General features: G+C 39.8%; 1 protein-coding gene across 1 annotated transcript; it reads right to left on the bottom strand.

The window, feature by feature from the left end:
• Positions 1-13186: 13186 nt before the first annotated feature.
• Positions 13187-14143, bottom strand: LOC128115689 (olfactory receptor 10H1). Its single transcript, XM_052746669.1, has one exon. It carries the CDS (start codon positions 14141-14143, stop codon positions 13187-13189), a length of 957 nt encoding a protein of 318 aa, XP_052602629.1.
• Positions 14144-25497: the final 11354 nt, after the last annotated feature.

The raw sequence follows: 25497 nt of genomic DNA, 5'->3' as shown, positions 1-25497 counted from the left end.
CTCTCCTTGCTAGCACGTTTACCTATTGGAGTCATTGTGCTAGTGCCTTAATTTTAATTAAAAATTTCAGTGCTGGTACTCAAACCAAGGAGGCAGTGTATTCTACTTACTAGCAGAATTATATCTAGACTACAGAAGTATAGTAAATTGTAGCTCAGTGAGCCATAACCCCAGTCTTATTGATTTGTATTTCCCCAAATAATAATTAGAGGTCTTAAGTAAAACAAGTAAAAGCATATGAGTTGTTTTACTTTACATAGGAGAAAGGGTTACTAGCCCCATTTTAAAGATGAGCAAACTGAGCTATAAAGATACTAAGTCAGTTAACTAAAGTCTTACCCAGTAAACTACAAAGCTAGAATGGAACTTATTCTTGGAGTTGGAGCTGAGAACTAGAAGCATATTTCTCATGGGTTGTGAGTCTGGGAAGTCAGCCTTTTATAGACTGGGAAAGAAAGGATCATGGGAACAAGAGACAAAATCTGGAATGTATCAAGCAAATGAGTCAAAAATGCAGGGACATACTCTTATCATGATTTGGAAAGAAACGTTCAGTGTGCAAGACTTGAGGGGGTACATTGTAAATTTAGACAAGCTGGCTCTCATGTTTTAAGGCAGAAATTGTAGACACATTGATAATATCTTGGGAATAGGACTGAAATGTAAATATAAAGTACATTTGTGTTTTATAAGCATCTTATGCACAAATTTAGTGCATCTTCATACAATAGTTTCAGTGTAACTGCATCTGAGCTGTGTGATCCATCATCACACAGTCAAATGTGGAAAATTCTACCTGTGGAATCATGGGACATTTTAGATTTTTATTTTCATATTAAGAATGCTTAAATTGTACCAAATGTTTTTTATCTTAAGATAGTCATGCCCTCTTCTAAAGGCAGAGTTTTGGGCCAGTGAGACGACTTAGAGGTAAAAGTATTTGGCTGCTTAGCCTGAGTTTGATCCATGGGACTCACATGGAAGAAGAAGAAAACCTACTCCCACAAATTATTTTCTGGCCTCCATATATATGCCATGGAATGTGTGCACATATGCATGTCTCCTCCACCCACAGTTCCTCAAAACAGCAGATAAATGCTTTTAAAAATTAAAGGCAAGTTCTTTGGTTATATTAGAAATTGTAGGGGTGAGTCACGATACTTGGGAGAGGGGCATCGTTTGCTTTTCCTATAAAACATGAAAGTTTTCAGATGCTAAGCTAGCCCACTCATCAATGCCTGGAATTGTCACCGATGAGGAAAGCAGAGTGGCCAGCACAAGTCCTGAAGTACAGTGAATGTTTCTCTGGTGAAAGCGTTAACAGCCAAGAGGGCTTATTAGTTATACCCTAGAAACATTTGTTGTTGTTGCTGTTTGGTTGCTTGTTTTTGAGACAAGGTTTCTCTGTGTAGTGCTGGCTGTCCTGGAACTCACTCCATAGACCAGATGGACTTTGAACTCAAGAGATTTTTCTGCCTCTGCCTCCTGAGTGCTAGGATTAAAGACTTGTGCCACCACGTGTGTCTGGTACTCTAGAAATTTCACCACCATTCCCCATGGTCATTAAGGAAAAAGGTGACTGTTGAACTGGTGAAATATGAACTAATATGAAGGTAAAACAAACCTTGGGCCAGCAAGATGGCTCAGCTAGTAAAGGCACTGGTGCCAGGCCTGATGGCCTGACTTCTAGTCACGGAACCAAGAAGGTGGAAGGAGAAAACTAACCTCTGCAAATTGTCTTCTGACCTATACACGTGCACCTATGCATGTGTGCACACACACGTACATGAAATTTAAATTTTTAAATTAAAACAAACCATATTATTTGCTTTCCTTAGCATTAGTTGTCATATAAATTTAAAGCAGCCAAAAGGTTTACTGGATGAATGTTATATTTCTAGACAGAGGTCAGGGTAAGGGAGACTAGAAAGTGAAGGAGGCTATTCCCTCTTTAAATGTTTAAATACTTTAAAATGTTGACATACTTGTTCATGTGGATTTGTTTTAATTACTTTTGAAATGGATATAGTGACACATGCTTGAATCTCAGCATTTCTGAAGTGGTGGCAGTAAGATCATGAGTTCAAGGACATCCTCAACTACATAGCAAGTCTGAGGATAGCCTAGGACATATGAGACAATGTCATCAAAATATTAATTTTGATTTTACATGCATCAGATTATCAAACTGTATGCCACATATATATGTATAATTTAAAAAATAAAATATGGAGTGAAAGGTATTATACTAAACATGATTTATATTAGTTACTGAAATTTTTGGTGTCTCTAAGTTGAGTGCTCATGATGACTGTCTGTCTTTTCTGCTAACCTCCCCCTCAAAGATCACAAATGATTACATTTCTTTTCTTTCCACAAATTACAAATAGAAGCCATCATTAATTTTCTAGGGACAAAATGAGCAAATGCAAAATTTTATTTATTTTAATTAATTAGTTTATCTTTTTTGAGACAGGGTTTCTCTGTGTAGTTTTGTTGCCTGTCCTGGATCTTGCTCTGTAGACCAGGCTGGCCTCGAACTCACAGAGATCCGCCTGCCTCTGCCTCCCAAGTGCTGGGATTAAAGGCGTGCCACCACTGCGCAGCTAAATTCAAAAATTTTTAAAAAGCCTGCAAACACAGCAGTCTTAGTATAATGACTACCCTCAGACTGTAGGAGAGGAGAGAGCCTCCAACTCTGACCGCTAACATTGGTAATTCCCATCAGGATCCAAAAGCCCTGTCCTCATCTCTCTGTTGTTAATCAGCTTCTAATTTTTGAAGTCCCACACTCCCTGCATTCTTCACTGTTTGCTCTTCCTTCCTTCTTAATGGTTCCCTCTGTGCATTCTTTGGTCTCCCCACGGCAGAGCACAGAGAAGTAATTAAAGGGCAGGTGCGCAGAGACAGGCCTGTTGACATGGAGGTCCCCAGACTTTCAGAAACCCCTTCCTGAACTAATTGGAGCTAAGTGTTCTGAAACTAATTGCTAGAGAACAAGGCCAGCTTGAGAGAGGAGACATGCTACATTCAATCCACTATTCTGCTTTCCTTCCACATTGACCAAATGGCCTTGCTTATGGATGGACTTCTAGGCTCCTACACAAGGATATTTTTTCTCTTATCTTACCACAAACTCCTCAGGATTCCATTTCTTTTATTTCTATATGCATTAAGCTCTGACCTGAAAGTCACCTCCTTAGGAATGTCTTCACTGACATCCTCCCAATGGCTCACCTCCTCTATTAAAACCAATCATTATAGTTCATTTATATCTTGTCAAAATCTATTTCATATATATATATATATATATATATGTATATAAATTAATACAACCACCTATGGCTATCCAATGAAGACTGATTCTCGGATACCCCTGCCAGATACTAAATTCTGAAGATATTCAAATTCCTTATATAAAGTAGTGTTGTATGCAATGGAAACCAAAAAACTATCCATGTACTTCATATCACCTGTATAGTATTTGGAAAGTGTAATACAATATAAACACTGTATTAATAGTTATTATCCTACATTGTTTAGGTAATAACAAGTAAACAGTCCAGATGCCACTTTTAAATATGTTCAAGGCCAGTGAGATGGTTCAGTGGGTAAAAGTGCCTGCTGCTAAACCTGATGGTCTAAATTTAATCCCTGGGTCCAAGGAGATTGAAGGAGAGAACTGATTCCTGCAAGCTGACCCTCTACATGTTCAGAGCTATGCAGCACATATGTGTAACATAAACACACACATAAATAAATAAATGAAATGCTGTTTAATATGTTCAACCTCTATTTGGTTAAATCTAAGGACATGGAGCCCATGTAAGTAGAGGTCTGACTACACAGCTGTTTGATGTATATATAAACATATATATATATATGTGCTATATGTTATATATTTCTTATTAACATTTATTATGTATAACAAAAATATAACCTATATATGTATATGTATACTATATATAGTCACACATGTGTATATCATTTGCATATATGTTCCCTATCAAGTGTAGCCACTGAGATTATTGTTCCTGTCTAATTGGGTCACAATTTTGTTTGTTTATAAGAGTTTATTTTCATTTTTAAGTGTGTGTATGTGTGTGTGTGTGTGCAGGTTTGTGCATATACGTTAGTGCCTACAGAGGCCAGAAGAGGATGTTGGGCTGTGAGAGCTGGAGTTACAGGTGGTTTTGAGCTACCTGATGTAGATGCTGGAAACTGAACTTGGATCCTCTGCAAAAACAGCATGTGCTCTTAACCATTGACTTCTCTCTCCGCCTCTGAGTCAATATTTAAATATCAGCAATGAGAAATTGTCTAACACACAGCAGGAGCTCAATATATTTTGTTGAATAAATATAGCAGGGCTTGCATCTTTTTCCATGTTTATGTACAGAGTCAATATAGAGAGGGGGCTGTTCTGCGTACTGGAAGATCACCAAGAAACATCCCTGAATGTTCTTGTTCTATCAGTGACTATTTCACAAACCACTTGCCTTGCATCATAACAATCAAAATAACTACTGAAACTTCCAAATGCCCCCTAGGGGAGGAAGAACCACAGTGGTATGAGAAACTGGGATATAGAATGAGTGAACTTCAAACCATAACATTCTTGCATTTATTTGTAACCATAGAACTTTGTTAATTTAACTGTCAACCTGTCTAGGTCATGAATTTTTCATATAACTGATTAGGCAGCATTTCCAGGTATATTAGGATGGTATTTCTTGAACACATTAGCATTTAATTGTGTTGTGGCTTGAATGTAAAATGTTCTCCCATAGGCACATGTATTTAAAACATGGTCAGCACCTAATAGTGCTATTTTGGAAAGTTGTAGAATTTTTAGTACGTGGAACCTTGTTGGAGGAAATGGGTCATTTGGGGGTGGGCCGTGAGGTTTATAGTGTAGCTCCACTTCCTGTTCACTCTGCTTCCTGATTTCAGATACAATGTGAGTGGCCAGAATCCTGCAGCCATGCCTTCCCCAACATGGCTCCCTCACCAGGATGGAATGTATTCTTTTGAAATATAAGCCAGAATAAACCTTCTTTAAATTGTTTTTTGATCAATTATTTTGTTACAGCAATGAGAAAAGTACCTAACACAAGTTGTAGCTAATACAAATTGTAAAACAGATGACCCTCCCTGGTGTGTTGTGGGTAGGTACAGTCTAATTTGTTGAGAGGCTGACTAAAATTTAAAATAGTGGTGATATCCATTCTCCCTCTGCCCACCTGCATGAGGTGGGACATTGTTCTTCTGCACTTAGCACTAACAGATCCAATTTGGAGTCTGTACCATTAGGCCACTGGTCCTTGAACACTTGAATTATAGTGATGACTTCTTGGGATTCACCTTGCATATGACATTTTATGGTATTTCACAGTTTTTATGTTTGCATGAACCAATACAATACCAAATAATAATATCTGTTGACCTATGCATCTATGAACCACCTACCTGTCACCTGGTTATATCTTCCTGTTCTTAGTTCTTATCTTGGTTGGAGCCTTAATACTTCTATGTGTGACTATTGAGCCTCAGGTAAACATCTACAATACAATGGTCCCTCTCTTGTACCCCTTAACTGAACATGGATATAGAAACACGCAGTTCACAAATGATTGGTTTTGAGTTTTTGGTTTTGTTTGTTTGTTTGTTTGGTTGGTTTTTTGTTTTTGTTTTTTGTTTTTTTGGTTTTTCAAGACAGAGTTTCTCTGTGTAACTTTGAAGCATGTCCTGGGAACTTGCTCTGTAGACCAGGCTGGCCTTTAGCTCACAGAGATCCATCTGCCTCTGCCTCCTGAGTGCTGGGATTAAAGGCATGCACCACCACTGCCCAGCCACAAGTGATTATTAAAGCTAGTACTTCTTAACTATTTTATTTAAAAATACAATTCTATTTATTTATTGTATGTTTTTATATATGTATGCAACTGCACATGTTCATGGAGCACATCTGGAAGTCATGACAACTTGTGGACATTGGTTCTGTCCTTCTACAATGTGGATTCCAGGGATCAAACACAAGTCCTCGGGTTTGGTGGCAAGTACCATTACCTACTGAGCTACTGACTGCTTCACGTGTGTTGTCTTTGTGCCAGAAACTATCAACTGTCTTTCATGAAATGTGCTACTTAATTCTAGGAGCCGTCCTAAAATTCATAATCATTACAATTACACCCATTTTAGTGCTAGGAAACCAAGCCTAATAAAGAACAATTTACTCAAGGAAATTTTATTTTTATCATTTAACCAGTGCACAGCCTTTCCTCCAGGTCATCAGTTCTCTTTGAAAGCAAATTGCCACATTTATCACTTTCTATGAAATGCTGTCATGTGATGAGTTATGGGAACCAGTCCTGGAGGCAAGGCACAGAGAGTAGGCAGTTTCTGCCCCCCCCCCAAAAAAACAAAACCAAAACCAAAAAACAAACAAACAACAACAACAACAACCAGAAAAGGATTCCGGGGGAAGAGATTGTTACTCTCAATTGGAGTAGTATTAATACTTCTCCCTATTTCTCTTCCTCATAGACCACAGGCTTTTGTCCAGTGTCCTCTAGAATATCCCACACTAAGTGCCAAGAATATGTAGTAAAGTTGCTGGTCTTCAAGGGGACAGTTCTTTGTCTCATATCTGTCTGATGAAAAATTCAAGTAAAACTTCCATTATGACTGAATCATGAGTGCTATTTTTTGAGTCTGTGTGCTAAGCACCGTGCAATGACATTCACAGACATTGCCTTACTTTGATCATGTAACTGTCTTAGAAGCCAGGTACTTCTTACAAGGCAGTCTTATACACAGGAGGAGAAAGCTCATTTCTACACATTTACTATACAGTGATAACAATTGAATAGACAAAATTTGTTCCACCTGGTTAGATTTACTTCCCAGTATTCTAAATCAATTTATTTAACAAATATTTGGAAACCTATCATATGCTACCATATAGCAATGGAACAAATAAACATTTGCTCAGTAATCCATTGGTTAGAAATAGACAATATCTAGCAAACACAGAAAAGCCACATGAACATATGAACAGAGAGGAGAGTAAATTCCAAGAGAAAGAGTACATGACAGGAACTGCTGCAGAATGGGGTGTGACTAGGGAAGGGCTCTCATACTCCATCAAAAAATCTAAAGTAGTGAACACAGAGACAGGTGGACACACTTGGAAAAGAGGTCTAATCTTGATTTGCAAGTGGGTGAGATGTAAGGTAAAGGAAAGGAGTCAGGATGTTCCCAAAAACAATGGACTTGGATTTATGTTTTCTCAGATGTGAGAGGGTAGTAGGGACAATAATAAGAATATTTGAGTCTAAGGAGGCAGTTCAGCAGTTTAAAAAATTAGCCAAAAAGCACGAGGACTGCAGTTTAGACCTCCAAAAACCCACATAAAATTTTGGTGAAATGATAGCCTAAATTAATCCTAGTACTCGAAGACTGAGACAAGGGATCCCCATAGCAAGATAACCAGTGAGACTAGCCCTATCAGGGAGTTCTAGGTTTGAATGGGTTTTCCTTCCTCAATAAAGAAGCTGGAAAAGTGATTGAGGATGGCTCCCAACATTCACTTTAGACCTATAAATGCACTCACACACACACATGAGTACATAAATGCAAAAAATATGCAGTTAATGTGGTATTGTATTCCCCCAAATATTGTGCATGCTAATAAACTTATCTGGGGTCAGAGACAGAGCAGCCACAATATTAAACATAAAGGATAGGCAGTGGTAGCACACGCCTTTAATCCTAGCATTCCAGAAGCAGAAATCCCTTTGGATCTCTGTGAGTTCAAGGCTACATTGGAAACAGACAGACATGGTGACACACGCCTTTAATCCCAAGAAGTGAGCCTTTAGTGCCAGGGAGTGATGGCAGAAAGTAGAAAGATATACAAGGCGTGAAGACCAGGAACTAGCAGCACTTGGCTGGTTAAACATTTGGCCTGGTTAAGCATTCAGGATTTTGAGCAGCAATTCAGCTAAGAGCCATTCTAGATGAGGACTCAGAGGCCTCCATTCTGAGGAAGCAAGACCAGCTGAGGATCTGGCGAGGTGAGGTAGCTGTGGCTTGTTCTGGCTCTCTGATCTTCCAGTGTTCACCCCAATAGCTGGCCTCAGGTTTGATTTTATTAATAAGAACTTTTAAGATTCATGCTACAGTTATGCAAGCATGCCTCACACATGAAAAACATAAAGATAAAAACCAGAATATCTGAGAGTTAATCATTAGGTTCAAGATGCCTACTCCACATTCAAGGAAAGATGTTGAAAAAGAAGTTGAGAAGGGTAAGGATTCTGGGATTATCCCTCTGTAGATAATGTGTAAAGCTATATCTAATGGGACAACGAGGGAGGGAGAGATTCCAATGAAGTACAAGATGGAACTATTTTCACGGCTGCCTGTGTTTCACTGTATAAACTGTACCAATATTTGTATAACAGTCCTTTATTATAGTGAAGTTATCCATCATTTTCAGATAATAAATGCCAGTGTGGGATGTACATGTAAGGTACTGTTTTTTTTTTGGATGTGGAATCTCATCCATAGGCAATATTTGAATCCAGACCAGCCTGGGTCAAACATGGATTTGCCATGTTTTTGAAGGACAATGAGGTCACTCACAGTAAATATCCAAGCCAATAATCTGGATTGTTCATTATCATGGGACAATTGATGATATACAAGTATCATGTTGGTGCTGTTTGAAGCATATTTGCTGCTGATATTACAAAGCTTGTAGCCCAAGTCATCACAAGTTAGCCTGAGACATTGCCAAGTCTCATAGTAGACAGTTATCCATTATCCAGGTTGTCTATTCATACAGATAACAGTACAGTCAAGAACCAAGTGGATCTCTAAGAAAACAGACTCTGGAGATCATTGGTTGTAGTGGGAAGGAACCTCATACTGTTGTTCTGCTGAATGGATACATTGCCAAACTGCCTTCTATTTATGTTATACACATAGATTCATGCTTCTCTCAACATTGGCTAGAGAACTAACTTTCTACAGTAGGCAGCAGTTTTGTAGCAACTCATAACTAGTCAAAGCACTGAGAATCAGTGGCTGATGAATGCTCAGCCCTACATGGAACCCCTATTCCCCTTAAAGGCTCAGGGGGCAGAAGAAATAGAAGAGTTGGAGAATGTAGAAGAGTTCTATGAAATCTGTCTTCTGAATATGATATGGTTGTTATACACATGAACTCACTGAAACTAAAGTTACCTGCACAAGATCAAGCCAACAAGATCAGTCAACATTTCAACAAGCAGTAATGACTTAATGACTTACAGGAAGGAGGAAGAGGTGCAGGAGGAGGAAGAGAAGGAGGGATAGGGGACACATTGGGTTAAGTCACAAAGAATGAGAGGGGAAAGTTGGGGGTAAATAATATCAAACTGCATTATATACATGTATAAAACAGTCAAATAATAGATTCAAAATTTAAAAGGAGAGGAGAAGAAAATGGAGAATCTAACTTACGTTCTTGCCCATATTGGCTTTGTTCTTGGGGAAGTGGACATCTCAGCTCAATGCATAGGAATTACTAATAAATTCCTAAAAGACAAAACCTTATCTAAAATTATGAAACACTCAGACTTGAAATCTTGCATTAGTGTTTGAAGGATGCATGTGCCAGTGCATGGTAGGCTGCAAGTGCCCACCTGTGCTATAAAATACTCTGAGATGTTAGACTCTTGAATACAGAGAATGCCCAGTTTCTCTGGAATTTGTCCCCATAAAGCCTGTAAGAAGATTGCATATGTAATCAGAGAAGACCCATGTTGGAAACTGGGAACTTTGATGTTTTGTCATCTTTGACAAATCCTGCATCTTTGAAGGAACAGTTTCACCTCATTACATGGGGAAGGCAGATTCTATTTGTCCTGTTCCTGCCTTGAGAGTCTGTACAGATGAGGTGCCTGATTAGTAGAAAGAATGAACAATCAGAAATAGGAAGTGCAGCATATGTTCTACAAAGGGACTTCTCTGGGATTCCAGGTTTTAGGTAAAACTGTTCCACTTGCCTTCAGCTTCACACCATTGCCAAATATTTTCATTGCTCAAATGGTAGAGAAAGACTGAATTCATACTTCACAAGTAGTGATGTGTTGTTTCTTTTTATTCAATCTCTATATGACAACGGCTATTCTAACAAATTAAAATACCATCCTGAAGTCCCTCTTTGTGGAGAAACTAGTAAGCATTTAGACTTTGGAACTATGACATAAACTTCCATCCTGGACCCCACAATCAGTCTTTGTTCAATAGAGCTACCTGCTGGTTTCTGTACTCTTAACAGACAATATTTCACAATGAGAGCTTTTACTTGAACCAACAATGAAGACATCAATATCTGTCTATAAGTATTTGAGATTCATACAAGGTTTCTTTAGTTTATTCTGAGAATCTGCTTATTGCTCTTTTTCTGTCTCTGTCTCTACCTCTGCTTGCCTGGCCCCCTCCCTCCCTCCTTCTCTCTGGCCCTCCCCCACCCCATCTGTATTTCTCTGTCCAGAGTCTCTTCCTGGACTGGCAGCACCCTCCTTTACTAAACTAGCTGGCCAGCAAGCTCCAGTAACCCATCCTCCTGTCTTTTCCTCCCAGTGATAAAATTACAAGTACACACTGCTTTGTTCAGCTTTTTGTGTGGATGCCTGTGATCAAATTCGAGTTGGTCGTCATGCTTGTACAGAAAGCACTTAACAACTGAGCTGTCTGCCCAGCCCCATTATTACTCTTTATCTGTGTGTGTGTTTATGTTTATAAGCTTGTGTGTGTGCACTTATGAACGTGAAGGGCAAAAGTCGATGTTGGATACCTGCATCAATCATTACTTGTGGTGGTGCATGCTGATGAGATTTGCTGAAGGAACCAGAGGCAGGACAACCCTGAGTTTGAGACCAGCCTGGGAGGCTTACTGAGGAAAAGCAGCAGCCAAGACTAGGCTGGGCCACAAACGGTGGTTTCAAGACCATGGAGGTGGCAGCTGCTGCTCCAAGTTGCTGGTTGCTTCTCATCCTGTTGATGGCGGCAGCGATGCTGTTACCGGGTATGAAAGGTTTACTGCTGCTTGTTCAGAGAACAATTGCCAGGACCATCTTGTTACAAGAAAGCATCGTCCAAAGGTCAGTTTGGAGAAGTTTGGTGAGGCAAATGGTGGGGAGAAATTACTGTGAAGATATTCTCTTCTAGGGAAGAACATTCGTGGTTCTGAGAGACAGACATTTACCAGACTGTGATTGCTCCAAACCACAGAGGTGGCACAAAAGAAAAAAAAAGAAAAATTTCTGCAGGCAACCATGACCACTCCTAACAGAAACTTTGAAATTTTCAAGAGGATGATGGGATCTCACCATGATGATTCCACCTGGACTATGATAAAGCCATTAAGCTGATTAACACCTGAAAGATCTGCTTTGGACTACAAACTGCTCAGGACAGTTTTGAGATGGCTAGCTAAGATGATCCAGATTCACAGACTACTTGAGCAAGGACTTGAGACAAGCCCTGCACTTTCCCATTATGCAGAGACTGGACAAATGATACAGCTAACTCTCCCAGGACTTGACACTTAACCCAAAATTTTCTTTTCAGGATTCCCTAAAGATGCCTTCACCCTCAGACAGCAGGAAGTAATTTTAAGAACACAATGCCTACATTTCCAAGAGGTGGATAGTTTTTGGTCATTTAATGAGTTATGGATATTGTCATTGTTTACGATGGGAAAAGAAAAGCTAAACAAAGGAGATTAGAGTCATGGTTCTTATTTTTAAAAAAAAAAGAAAGAAAAAGGCAAAAAGAGGATATAGATAAGAGGTAGATTATTGAATATACTCTGAAAAGAAAAAAAGGGAAGATATAGAAATAATAAGATAAAAGGTAGATTTTTAAAAAAGGGAAGGTATAGAAATGATAAGATAAAAGGTAGACTTTTGAATCTACTCAGAAAAGAAAAAATAGAGAATATGGATATGATAAGATAAAAGGTAGATTATTGAGTCTACTTTTAAAAAGGAACTACTTGTTTTAAATAGGATAAGAAATGAAATTTTTCTGCCTGAATTTTTCAAATGTTAATGGACTGGACATTGTTAATGTATATTATGGAGTTTTTTGTCTGAATCTGTCAAATGTTAATGGACTAGACATTGTTAATGTAATTCTTGACTGTATATATTGTATATATTTAATGTATACACATTTTCTTATATTAGCTATAATTTTTTTATTTTAGACAAAAAAGGGGAAATGTGGTTGACATATTGTATACCACAATAAACTTATCTGGGGGTCAGAGAATAGAACAGCCACTATATTAAATATAGGTTTAGGCAGTGGTAGCACATGCCTTTAATCCTAGCATTCTGGAGGCAGAGATCCGTTTGGATCTCTGTGAGTTCAAAACCACACTGGAAATAGTCATTTCCCCAATCCTTGCTTATTGTCCTTTGTAACTTCTTGGCAATTCTGAAATTAAGGGTGTTTTCTTTTACTCTGCTATAAACAAAGGGCAATCTTTAGTAAACTTTTTTATTTCCTGAGACAGGGTTTTTCTATGTAGTCCTGGCTGTCCTGGAACTTGCTTTGTAGGCCAAGCTGGCCTTGAATTCAGAAAATTACCTACCTCTGCCTTTAGAGTGCTTGGATTAAAGGCATGCACCACCACTCCCAGTTTGTCTTTAGGAAACTTAAAGATTATGTGTACCTAGTACAACCAGACAAAAGTATGTTATGAAGTCTTCCATTTCTTGTTGCATTCTGGATATATGTTGTTGGGGATAGTAGATAACTGGATTTTGGGAGACAGAGGGCATTAAGTGTTCTCACAATAAATACATAAGCCAACATTCTGGTTTGTTCAGTATCATGAGGCTTGTATTATTCCTCCTGAGAAATATGTAAGACAAGTTGAGTACTAATAATGTGTCCTATAGCAGGTCAGAATGGTCAAATACAATTTTCTCTCCATTGTCTCATACTTATTTCCATCCCCAAATAAATACTAGATGTTATCCCTTTATGTACACTTACATATGAGTATAAAGGTTTCACCAACATGAAAGTATCATAAGTAAACATAATGATGGAGTATTGTCTCAAACAGTAAAATTTGGTAAACCAATTTACTTAATCCCAAGAATTTTCTTATAAGTCATTAAATTTTCTCTGGATAGAGTTTGCTTAGGAAGGCCTTCTTCATGGCATTCTTCAGCTCCTTGTTCCTGAGACTGAAGATGATAGGGCTGAGGAAGGGGGTGAGAACTGTATAAGTGATACCCATCAGAGTATCTCCTTCTAGAGACTTGGGACCCTTGGGTTTGAGGTAGATGACAGAGGCAAAGCCATAGTGCACAATCACCACTGTGAGGTGGGATGCACAAGTGGAGAAAGCCTTGTGCCGACCCTCTGCTGATGGTATCTTCAAGATGGCTGCCACAATGAAGGCATAGGAGAGGAGGATGAGGAGAAAGCATCCCAGGAGGGCTGTGATGCACACCATTCCCACACCTCTGGCTACCACAAGTACATTCTCTCCACATGCCAACTTCAATAGAGGTGGAACATGACAAGCAAAATGGTGAATCTCATTGGGTCCACAGAAAGTAAGGTTGAAAATGGCTGTTGTCACCACTGTCCCCATGAATGAACCACCAACCCAGGACCAGGCAACCAAGCAGGCACAGCCCCGGGGGCTCATGAGCACATTGTAGCGCAGTGGGTGACAGATTGCCACATAGCGGTCATAGCCCATGACAGTGAGGAGGAAAGAGTGAGTGAAGCCAAATGTGAAGGAGAAGAACATCTGGCTGGCACAGGCCAGAAAGGTGATGGAGTGAAGTGTGGAGAGCAGGTCAGCCAACATGCGTGGGATGATAGCGAAGGTGTAGAAAATCTCGGAGATGGAGAGGGCACACAGGAAGAGGTACATGGGTGTGTGGAGACTGTGTTCACTCCAGATGGTGGCCATGATGAGCAGGTTGCCCAGCAGTGTGAAGAGGTACATGAGCAGGAACAGCAGGAAGAACATCAGCTGAAGGTGAGGGAAGGTAGAGAAGCCAATGAGGATGAACTCAGTCACTCCTGAGCGATTGACTCCCTGCATGGAGGCCATGCCTGAGGTGAGGTAGAGAGAGGTCATCTACTAGATGGAGAAAGGTTATCAGTTTCTATCCTACCTGGACACACCCAAGGGGTTGAGCCTGAGAGAAGATTACAGATGACATTAATCTTATTCCTCCTGTTATAGCCTATAACTTAATTCTCCATCCTATTTATAGAGATGATATTGTTTTCACCTCCATTTTGAGAGTCTTTGGCATTCTTGCTGAGTATATTGGAATGTAGAAATGCTGACCAAATGTCAAAGTGAAGCTGTTGAAATGGCAGATCCATTAATTCAAACCCACAGTTGAAGTAACTTCTTAGACTGTACGCCCCAAAGTGTTCCTTTGCCTTTCATCCCCCAGTGTAACTATTCCTTTATTGGAGCTTCCAACCATTGCTTTCCTGCCCTTATACTTCCTCATGAGAAACCCTGGTTTCTTCCCCAGTTTCAGGTGTCCCACTCTATGCCAACTCATGGCTATAAGGCCTTTGGCAAGGTTCATCTCCAACTTAATGTACATCAATTTAATAATTCCTCTTGGGTTGCATGCTCTGAGGCAATCAGCCCAAAGACAGAAAAATAGAAGGCAGTAGAACCAGTTTCAATCCCTACTCTACCTACTGTATATGTCAGTAAATTTCTTCACTCTTTTTTCCTCCGTGTCTCTCTCCATACCTCAAAAGTTGTTGTAAGAAGTAGTGAGTTTTAGACTATGTGGTGATAGTGCACACCTTTAATCCCAACACTCCGGAGGCAGAGGCAAATGGATCTCTTTGAGTTTGAGGCCAGCCTAGTTTACAGAGAGAGTTATAGGACAGGCTCCAAAGCTACACAAACAAATCCTGTCTTGAAAAAAAAAACAAAAAAACAAAAAAAGAAATAGTAAGTTTTTCTTAAATTTTTCTTAAAAGCTGCCAACTCAGAAGGTGAAACATATTTAAGTCTACATAAGTGGGGGAAATGCTGGTTTTGCCTAGTAAATTATCTGAATTTAATGAGGTCTCCATGTTTCTACATGAATCACTTAACTATATTTCAGTTATCTTTGGTAATGATTAGACAATGTGAAGTTTGAAAGAGCAGATCATTACTCTGTTTTCTGGTCCCATGGTTTTGCCTGTTGTACATATTTTATGTAAATGGCCTGAGATATGTGGCCTTCTGTGTTTGACAGTTTTTGCTAAGCATCGTGTTGCAAGGTTCAGCTACATGGTAACAGTGTGTGCTTGTATTTGTAAGTGTGTGTGGCAACTGTGCGGGTAGGCTGTCATGTTTGTTGCTCATGCAGGGTAGCCAGAAGAGGGAACAGAGTATCCTCGACTATCACTCTACTTAGTCCTTTGAGGCAAGATCTCTCCCTGAACCTGGAGTTCAAGCTTTATTGGCTATACTGGGAACCAGCAAGCTATGAGATTCTCCTGGTCCTTCTCTTCTCTGTGCTACAAGCTGCAGGGGCGCACAGGATGCCTGACTTGTTATGTGAGGGCTAGCATCCAAACAGTGGTTCTTGTGCTTACACAGTAAGTGCTCTTAACTACTGATTTGTCTCTCTAGCCACATAACTTCATTTATTATAGCTAGCCAATATTTTCACTGTGGATACACTTACCCAGTTGGTGGGCATTTGAATTACTTTGTCCACTTTGCCTCTGTGAATAGTGTATCAGTGTACATACTCATAGGAGTCTAAAGCAGATGAAAAGTTGCCAGAGTCTGAGGCAAAAAGACAATAGAACATGACTGATACTGTGTATAGAATTTATTTCTGGGGTAATAAAAATGTCTGTCACTAAACACAAGCATTGAGTTCTAGGATATAATTATGCTTACTCTCATTGAGTTTTACATAGTGCTTATATTTCTGATGGCTTGTTTTAAAATGAATACTTAATGTTATTTTTCTACTTTAAAATTTTTCCACACAAAGTAGCAAGCTTCCTTATGACACTTTCGTACACATTTGGCTTTGGGTGGCCCTCGCTCATTTCCCTGCTCCACAGCACCACTAAGCACTTCTACGTCTAGTATTCCCACTTTCACTTTGATACCACATGTGTTCTGTTACCTCCCTTGCCCCTCTCCCTTACAACCTCCCTTCCCCTTCTCATGAGCTCCTTTCTAGTTTCCTGGCATCCACCAACACTTACACCCATATAAAGAGACACAGTTCCATTCATTTTCCTGAGGCTTTCATAACCTTATTTTTCCTTATAACTGAATGAAATTCCATTGTCTATATGTACTTTACTTGTATTATCTATTGGTCTGTTGATGGGCACCTAAGCTGATTCAATTTCCTTGCTATTGTTAATACAGTAGTAATAAGCAGAATTATTAACATTATTTGTGGGTGAGTAATCAAAACTGCATACTCTATGGGGCACATGATGTGTGCATGTACATGTGCATGTATGCATGCCTGCGTGTGTGTGTGAGAGAGATGCAATATGATTAAATTAGTCCACAGCCATACCATTACTTCTATAATCTATTATTTGTGTGCATGTGTGTTTGTGTGGTGTGGTGTGTGCATGTGTGCATATGTGTGTGGCGGTGTATGTGTTCCATGCACATGTGTGGAGGCCAGAGAAATATATTAGCTGTCTTCCTCTATTACTAACTACTCAATTTCCTTGAGATAGTGTCTTTCACTGAACCTGGAGCTGACCATTTTTCTAGTAGGTTGTCTAACCAGCAAACCAAGTTATCTTCCTGTCTCTACCCATCCTAGCAGTGAGTCATAACTGTATCCAGGCACACCTGGCCTTTTAGATGGGTGTTAAGGATTCAAACTCAGGTTGAGAAGTAATTCTACCCTCTCAGCCAACTGATCAATTCTTTAATTTGTTTTAATTTTTTTTTGCAGTGCCAGAGATAAAACTCAGAACCTCATACTGAGTAAGCACTATTTCTAGACAACACCCTAAGTTTTCTTTATTTTGTGGGGAGATATAAAATTTGCCTTTTAGTGATTTTGAACAATATAATACATTATCTTTTAATACAGTCACCCTGTTCTGCAATAGGTATATTACATATTAAGAAATACCAATTCTTTGAACTCATCTGTTTATTTACCAACAAATCTCTATTGCCTCATGACTTCCTCACCTAAATGGCAAAATTTTGTTATGTTTAGTTTACCACAATAAGAAATCAGTTTTAGGATTAGAGATTTAGCTCAATGATGGACAAGAACAAGATCCCAAATTCAGCCCTCAGTTCTGGAAAATACATATATTAGAAAAACAAGTTTGGGGCTGGAATGATGGTTCAATGGTTAAGAGCATTTGTTGCTCTTCCAGAGACCTGTGTTCAATTCCCAGCATTTACATCAAGTGTCTCACAACCAACTATAACTCTGGGTCTAAAATTTTCCCATGTCTCTGGCTTCTAAGGGTGCCAGCATGCATATGCACATATCCAAAAAGACACACACAGACATATGGTAAACAGAAAATTGTTGGGTCTGGAGCAATAGTTCAGCAGTTAAGAGCTCTTGTTGCTCTTGCAGAGGCAAGTTTGGTTCCCAACATCCATATGGCAGCTCACAATTGTCTGTAACACCAGTTACAGGAGATATGATGCCCTGTTCTGACATCTGCAGGCACCATGTGATACACACACACACACACACACACACACACACACACACACACACACACAAGCAAAATACTCATACACATAAAATAAAAATAAATCTTTTAAAAAATATGTTTGTGAAATCACCTTAAAGAGAAGGAGGGTTTGCTTTGCTCACAGTTTTGTAGGTTTCAGCCCAGTTGTCCCATGGCTTTGGGCCTCTGACAGCACATCATGGCAGAAGCATATTGGGGAGGAAGGAAGCCCAGAGACTGCCTGCATGTATGTGAAAGAGAGTGACAAGAAGTGACAAAGGTCCTACAATTGTCTGCAAATGGAAACCTTCCCCCAATATCCTAAAACCTTCTGCTAGGTGCCAAATCCTAAAGACCACCTCCTAGTAGTGCCATGAACTGGTAACCATATCTTTAATAAATAAGGTTTTGAAAAACATCCAAACTATAGCACAAGTGAATATCTTTTTCTATTATTATTATTATTATTATTATTATTATTATCATTAATGCTATTTACTCTGTGTGTGGATGTGTGTGTGTGTGTGTGTGTGTGTGTGTGTGTGTGTGTGTGTGTGTGTGTATAACATGTATTCAGGTGCCTGAGAAGGCCAGAAGTGTGGGTTAGATCCCCTAGAGCTTGTGAGCCAGGCTACATGGGGTTTGGAAACCAAACTAGGGTCCACCGGAGGAGCAGCAAACACTGTTAACCCCTGAGCCATCTCTCCAGCCCCGGTGAATGGCCTCTTTGATCAGCTAAGGTCTTTAATTGAGTGTGTACAGGTTTATCATCCAAAATCAAGGAAGAACCACCTACTTTAGTGAGTGGTGGCTGTGCTCCCCGAATACCACCACTTTTCAGGTTATTGGCTTCGATTCTAGGCTTTGACCATTATCTCCAGTTCAGGGTTAGCACTTTCTAGCCACTTCAAAGATGATAATTCCAACAGCCCCAGACAATCCTACAAGTCTGAGATCATGGAGGTGAATGGTTTTTTAAAATAACATCCTCTAAGAAAAAATTGAATGGATGCCATCAGGACACATGGACTGCTCATACAGTTCCTCTGTGCACAGAACAGGGTTTCTTAACACAAGGCTTTTGAATTTGGAACTAAATAATTCATTCTGTGATGGTCCCTACATCCTGGTCTCTACTATGTAGACACCAGAAGCTGCTGACCAACTGTGACAAGAAAGACATCTCCATAGAGAGAAACATTTCTCCTGGTTAAAATCGCTAACCTATAAAGAATTCAGTTGCCTCATTGGTACCCTTCCTCTGCACTCTGCATGAGGTCCCCTTCTCCATGCAGCATGTACATGTTTCTGTTTAAGACACAGCTTCAACATCACGTCCTTTGTAGAGTTTTTGTGGACACTTTCTTCCCAAAACCGATTGAGTCATTCTTTCCTAAGTGACTATAATACTCCAACCTTATGACTTGGTCATGGATCCATCAATCTGTATCATGCTGGAGTCATATATGTTCCAGAAACTGGGTTGTGAGTTCTTGGACTGTTGTAACTATAACACCACTACTGTGTACTAAACAAAACTGACTCCCATAAGAATATCTGCTCTTTTCTGGGTTTGTCCTGTACACCCTTGTGCACCTATCACTAGGCTCAGCACCACTCAGTGGTTCTTGAATCTTTTCCAGGCATTGGGAAGTACCTGCTGGGTGTTCCTAGTTATGTAGATGAGAAGGGAGATTCCCACAGAGAACTCATTACTTTCGAAGGGAAAAACAACTGTAGAGCAGAGGAGTCAGGATTTGAACTTAGGTCCTACTGCTCACAGAGCTTGTCATTACTTGACCTCCTGTTGTACTATTCATCACTTATTAATGACAAAGAAAATCAGAGGCTGCTCTCAAACCAAAGAGATGTCTTTCCTCTGTGACTGACCATGCCCATTTTTACTCCTTATATTGCCAATGACCCAAGCATTCCAGGGAAATGGAGAACTCTGCAATGAGAGCTGATCACACCCGGGAAGAGGAGACTGAGGTTGCGTATGCCACTCATTGGCATGATAGGAACTGGGGTGTCTAGTCATTAAAAAAAAATGCAAAATTGGGGAGAGAATAAAAGATCTGTGGCTTCCAGGGAATTATAAGGACAAAGGAAGGAGGAAGAGACAAAGTGCAGAGGATTTTTAAAGGTGGTGAGAATGTGCTGAAGATTGTCATGAAGAATATGTGTATATGTATATATATATATATATATATATATACATACACACACACACACACACACACACACACACACACACACACACATATATATATAAACAAAATAGCATTACACCATTGTAAACCTGGGAATGTACAACACCAAGAATGACACCTAATATAAACATGTAGTTCAGGAAGAGGCACACACACACACACACACACACACACACACACACACACACACACAAACAGGAAAGCAGAGAGAGACCGAGAGAAGCCAAAAGGCAGGCCTTGGAGTGGGACAGGACACACTGAGTCTCACAGGTACCCATGGATGGTACCACTTTGATATCCAGATACTTGCAGACTAAGCCTGGCATGGATAAATCCTACCCATAAATGTCCTTAGTGTTTCTCAAATTCAGCATTAGGGACATTTAGGAAAGTATAATTTATTTTTAAATTGATATTATATTTGATTGACTAATCATGATTCTGTACATTTATGCAAAACAATGCATTTTTTGTGAATACCTATATATTATATATTAATACAATGTGTCATGTTTATGTCAAACTCTTGACCATATAAATTACCTCAGCTGCTTATCAGTTTTTGTGTTGAGGCAGATGCAATTTGCTCCTTGACACATGTGATAGATTTTTACTGACTAGTTACCTCTCCCAACTTTGATCAGCAATTCACTGATCTGCATTCATTCTCTTCAAAAACAAAAACAAAAAACCAAGCTTCTGCAAACACTCACACAAGACACAAACAGGCAAATTCTACATGACTCCAGTGATGTGGCCTACAACAAAGTGGAACTCAAAAGAAGAATGAGATGATATGTCTAGACCATGTTTTTGTGGTGAGACCTGTGCCACGAATTCTGACACATGGATTTTCACATATTGTCAAATATTCACCGAGGAATGGTCCCTCTTTGAGAACCAACAGCTGGGTCTGCCTTCTCTCTAAGATCCCATCTCACCCCTCCTGTATCCCCATCACAGACGTCTCTTTGTGAAACTGCTTTCCTTTTTCTTGCATCTCAGCTACCTCACCCTGATTTTTATCTATCACTTCACCTTTCCCCATAAAGTCCTTATTCTTTACACCCCATGGAATTGGCTTCTCAGTTCTCAGTGTATTCTGTCTTCTGTATGCCACCCCCAGTTTACTACCGGACTCTGGTTGCACAGGCCAGTGCATGTTAAAACACAAAGACATCCTGGGTAAGAGAGTCTTCTCTTACTTTCTGCAAGTCAGTTTTCTCACCTGTCCAAACAACCTACCTCATGAAAAAATCATGAAAAAATACAATCTTCTATGCAACCGTCCCACAGTCTTGATGACCCCTGCCTCATATATTTGAATTTCTTGAAGAGTTGCATAAGCAAATAGCTTCTCTGTGTCACTGCCCGATGCTAGTTTCCCAGATTTCTCCTGGTGAGGTGGATGAGAGGGAATGGCCTCTCACCGGAGAGTCCAGGCTCTGCACCCACTCCCTCTAATAGAAATTCCTGATTGAAAATGTCTGCATGTGGAGATTGGACTGGTATTACTAGGACCAGCTTGGCAGAGGGCTTGAAGGAGCCTGGTCACCAGTATGTATCCCTCCTGTGCTACCTGCCCACTGCCTGTTCTGGTTGGCTGTGGTCCTGCTGCCGCTGCTTCTGCTACAGGGAGCCCGAGGCCCCTAGGGCACTGCCAGGGATGAGGCAACCTCAGGGAATCTGTGGCCTGGCTTTCCCCCTCCCTGCTTTCCAGGGGTGAATCAATTACCTGAGCTTCTCTGTGGCTTGAAAAGAGACTTAATTCTTGACAATCTGCAGATGTGGAGTACTAGCTATTGAAGTTAACAAGAGACCAGCCCTTCAGCTGCCCACAGGTCTACGAGGCTACCAATATACTTCCTCCACTTTCCTTTTTCCTCATCTCTTGTTCAGGCAAGAGGTATTTTTAAAGTCTCATTGTAATTTAAAGAACACACACACACACACACACACACACACACACACACACACTTGTTTCTTTTTCTTGATCAATTAAAAGGTCACAAATAAGGTTGAGGGCCATGTAAAACCCAGCCATGAAATCATTTTGTGGTAATCCTTTAAAATCTCTTTTTAAACATTATTTTAGGTATTTACTTATTTATTCAGTGTGTGTGTGAGGGCCACGGCTAGAACACTTGTGGAGGTCACCTTGATGGCCATATGCAAAGCTTTACATGTATGTGACATGTGTACCAATGCAAACCTTTAAAATGGGATTTCTCTATAAATCATAATTTCACTTTTGAGATGTTATATGCTTTGTATGATAGACCTCAGTATATAAGTCAACGGGAGTTGACATGTTTCTAATGTTCAACTAACATTTCTACCTAAATCAAACGATTTTCATTAGGGCTGAAGAGACTACTCTGTGGTTAAGAGCGCCCATTGCTTTTGCAGAGGACCTGAATTCAGTTCCCAGCATCTATGTCAGGTAGCTTACAATAGCCTGTAACTCCATCTCAGGGTATCAGATGCCCTCTTTCTAGCCTTGGTGAGCACACACACACACACACACACACACACACACACACACACAGAGTATGCACTTGGATATATGCACATAAATAGAAATAAAAAGAATACAATTTTTTTCAGAATTCCAAAAGCAAACTTTATTTCCACAAGCAGCCACTGTTCAGTCTATCCCCTTAGCCACTGGAAATCCAGGTTTGTCTCTACCTATGAAATTGCCTATTTGGGACATTTCACATAAATGGAAATGTAAGAGTTGTGGCTTTTTTTTTCACTCAGTACAGTACTTTCAAAGTTCTTTCACAGTGTATCATGTATTAGTAGTTCATTCCTTTCTGCAGCTGAATATATCTGCCATGTCGACCTAGCACTTTCTACCTTTTGACTTGTAAATAGTGCTTTTATCATTACAGGTATACAATTATTTATTTATTTATTTGTTTGTTTATTTATTTATTTGTGTGTCTGTGTGTGCGTGCGTGTGTGCGCAAATCAGAGGGCAACCTGTGGGAGCCAGTTCTCTCCTTCCACTCTGTAGGTCCCAGAAATCAAAGCTAGGCCATCAGGCTTGGAAAGACGTGCCCTTTCCTGCTGAGTCCCAAAGACTTGTTTGAATTCATTTAAGTGCTTTTAGGTACATAAACAGGAGTGAAAATGCGACACCTCATTTTGTCTCCTATTAGCCACTGGAAATAACCTCGGATCATGTGGTATTCTATGGTAAATGACTGTCAGGCTATTTTTTCATAGAAAATATTTTAACAAGGATATGACTGCCTTGTTGGTATCTTCTGATAACTCATCTTTTCTCTGAAAGTTTTGAAGTAAAATTTGTATCAACCAAGGATTTTCATGCTTTTGGGTGGTGACCACATTGTGAATAACAGGAAGTTGAGCAGCGTTTCTGCTATCAAACATCATCAGAGAAATTTCTGCTTGTAGTAGTTGGGAATTAATTTATAGGCCTACAATTGGACAATGAGCAGAGAGTGAGAGACTTCAGAGCACTCACTTCTGAATGAGATGTCTTCATCACACCCCTCTCCTCAAGGCTCCAGAATCTTTGTGGAAGAGGAGACAGAAAGGTAATAAGAGTCAAACGTGATGGATAGCTCCAAGGGAAAGGTTTCTTACAGACACAACTATGGTGATATTTTATTTGTATTAAAATGTTATTTGTATGTTAATAAATAAAGTTTCCCGGGGGTCAGAGCTATTAGCAAGCCATAGGAAAGCAGGGCAGTGGTGGCATACGCTTGTAATCTCAGCACTTGGTAGGCAGAGCTGGGTAAGTCTCTGTGTGTTCAGGGATACAGCCATTATTGGATACACATGCCTTTAATCTTAATACTAATCATGGAAAACCTGGAGGCCTATACAGACAGGCCGTGATGAGGCGGTCATGTGGTTGGGTTTACAACCAATGAGAAGGCAGAACAGGAACTCTATATAAAGACTTTAATACAGGGGTAGCTCTGGTTCGGAGAGGTAGGACCACTGCAGGAGGAAGGGTAAGGTTTTAGCTCTTAGCTCTGACCTCTTGGCTTTCTTCTTTGCATTGGTTCTGTGTTTCTTATTTAATAAGAAGGTTGGTTACAACTACATTTGGCACCCAACGTGACAAGAATCCATTAAAAACCACTTGGCTTGGCTTGGTGGCAGGTCCGGTTTCCGGCCTGGGCAGCCCGGCTCCCTAGCTCGGGCCCAGGCCTGACTGACCCGCAGCTGGAGCTACTTGCAACTGCTACAAACGACTCAGGCCTGCCCTGCTGAACAGGCCCCTGCCTGGAAAGCCAAGGCTTGACTCGGCTCAAGCAGCTACGCTTTCTCTCTCTCTCTCTCTCTCTCTCTCTCTCTCTCTCTCTCTCTCTCTGGATTCACACCTCGAACACCAGGTGGCTGTTTTGAAATTCCCTTGGATTCTACTGTTCTACCCAGACTTGGTAAGTCAATTAACATATCTATTTAAAAGAGAATTTTTTTCTACATTAAAAAAAATGGACTTTATGTGTACATTGGAAGAAAATTGGGCTTTGTTTGAAATTTTAGGCATTCTGACAATGGAACAACTATATGAGAAGATTAATATTGATCGAATTGCTCAGTTTATTACTTTTCTTATCCTCATTTTACTATTTAAAAAGATAGTCAATTTAAGTGCCAGGATAACAGTCTTAGAAAAACTTGTTAAACTGGTAAAAATGAATTATAGAGAAATTCAAATTCAGACAGAAGAAATAAACAGTGAAGTTGTTTTAAAATTGGATCATAAGGTTACAGAAAGAAAGCCAGTTTTCACACAATCACCCTTAATTTATCCGGTAGCCATACAACAGCTACCTGATGAAGAGAATGAACAAAATACTTGGGTTCCAGTTAAAATGTTAGACTTACGAAGATTTAAGGAGGCAATAGCATCTTATGGCATGCACTCCCCATATGTAAAGCAAATGTTAAACACCTGGTCAACTTGTAATAGGATTCTACCAAAAGACTGGCGGGATTTAGCACAGGCTGTTCTTGAACCCGGACAAAATCTCCAGTGGAAAATGTGGTTCAATAATGAGGCTAAAAATATAGAAAAACAATGGAGGGATAACGGAATACAAGTCTGCCAGGATCAGCTTATTGGAGAAGGCCAATATGCTTCAGTACAAACACAATGTTTATATGATGTCCAAACCCTAGTTCTATGTCGAACGGCAGCTTTGAATGCATGGGACAGAGTTGAAGAACCAGGAAAAAAAAAAAAAAAGTTACAAAGGTTATACAGGGCCCAAAAGAATCTTTCACAGATTTTCTTACAAAGATTGACTTCAGCAGTACAGAAAATGGTCCCGAATTCAGAGACTAGTCAGATAATAATTGAATCTTTGGCCTTTGAGAACGCAAATGCAGCATGCAAAAGAATAATCAGGCCATTAAAGGCAAGATCTGCACCTTTGGAAGATTGGATTAGAGACACAATTAATGTTGAGGCTTATGACCATGATGATATGTGGGTAGGAAAAGCAATTTCAAAAGGTTTGAGAAATGTTAGATGTTT

The sequence above is a fragment of the Peromyscus californicus genome, unplaced genomic scaffold (genome assembly GCF_007827085.1).
Source record: "Peromyscus californicus insignis strain IS unplaced genomic scaffold, ASM782708v3 Scaffold_1__1_contigs__length_55948999, whole genome shotgun sequence".
NCBI lineage: Eukaryota > Metazoa > Chordata > Mammalia > Rodentia > Cricetidae > Peromyscus > Peromyscus californicus.
The sequence above is the reverse complement of the archived record's forward strand: the minus strand, read 5'-3'. Positions and strand labels throughout refer to the sequence as shown.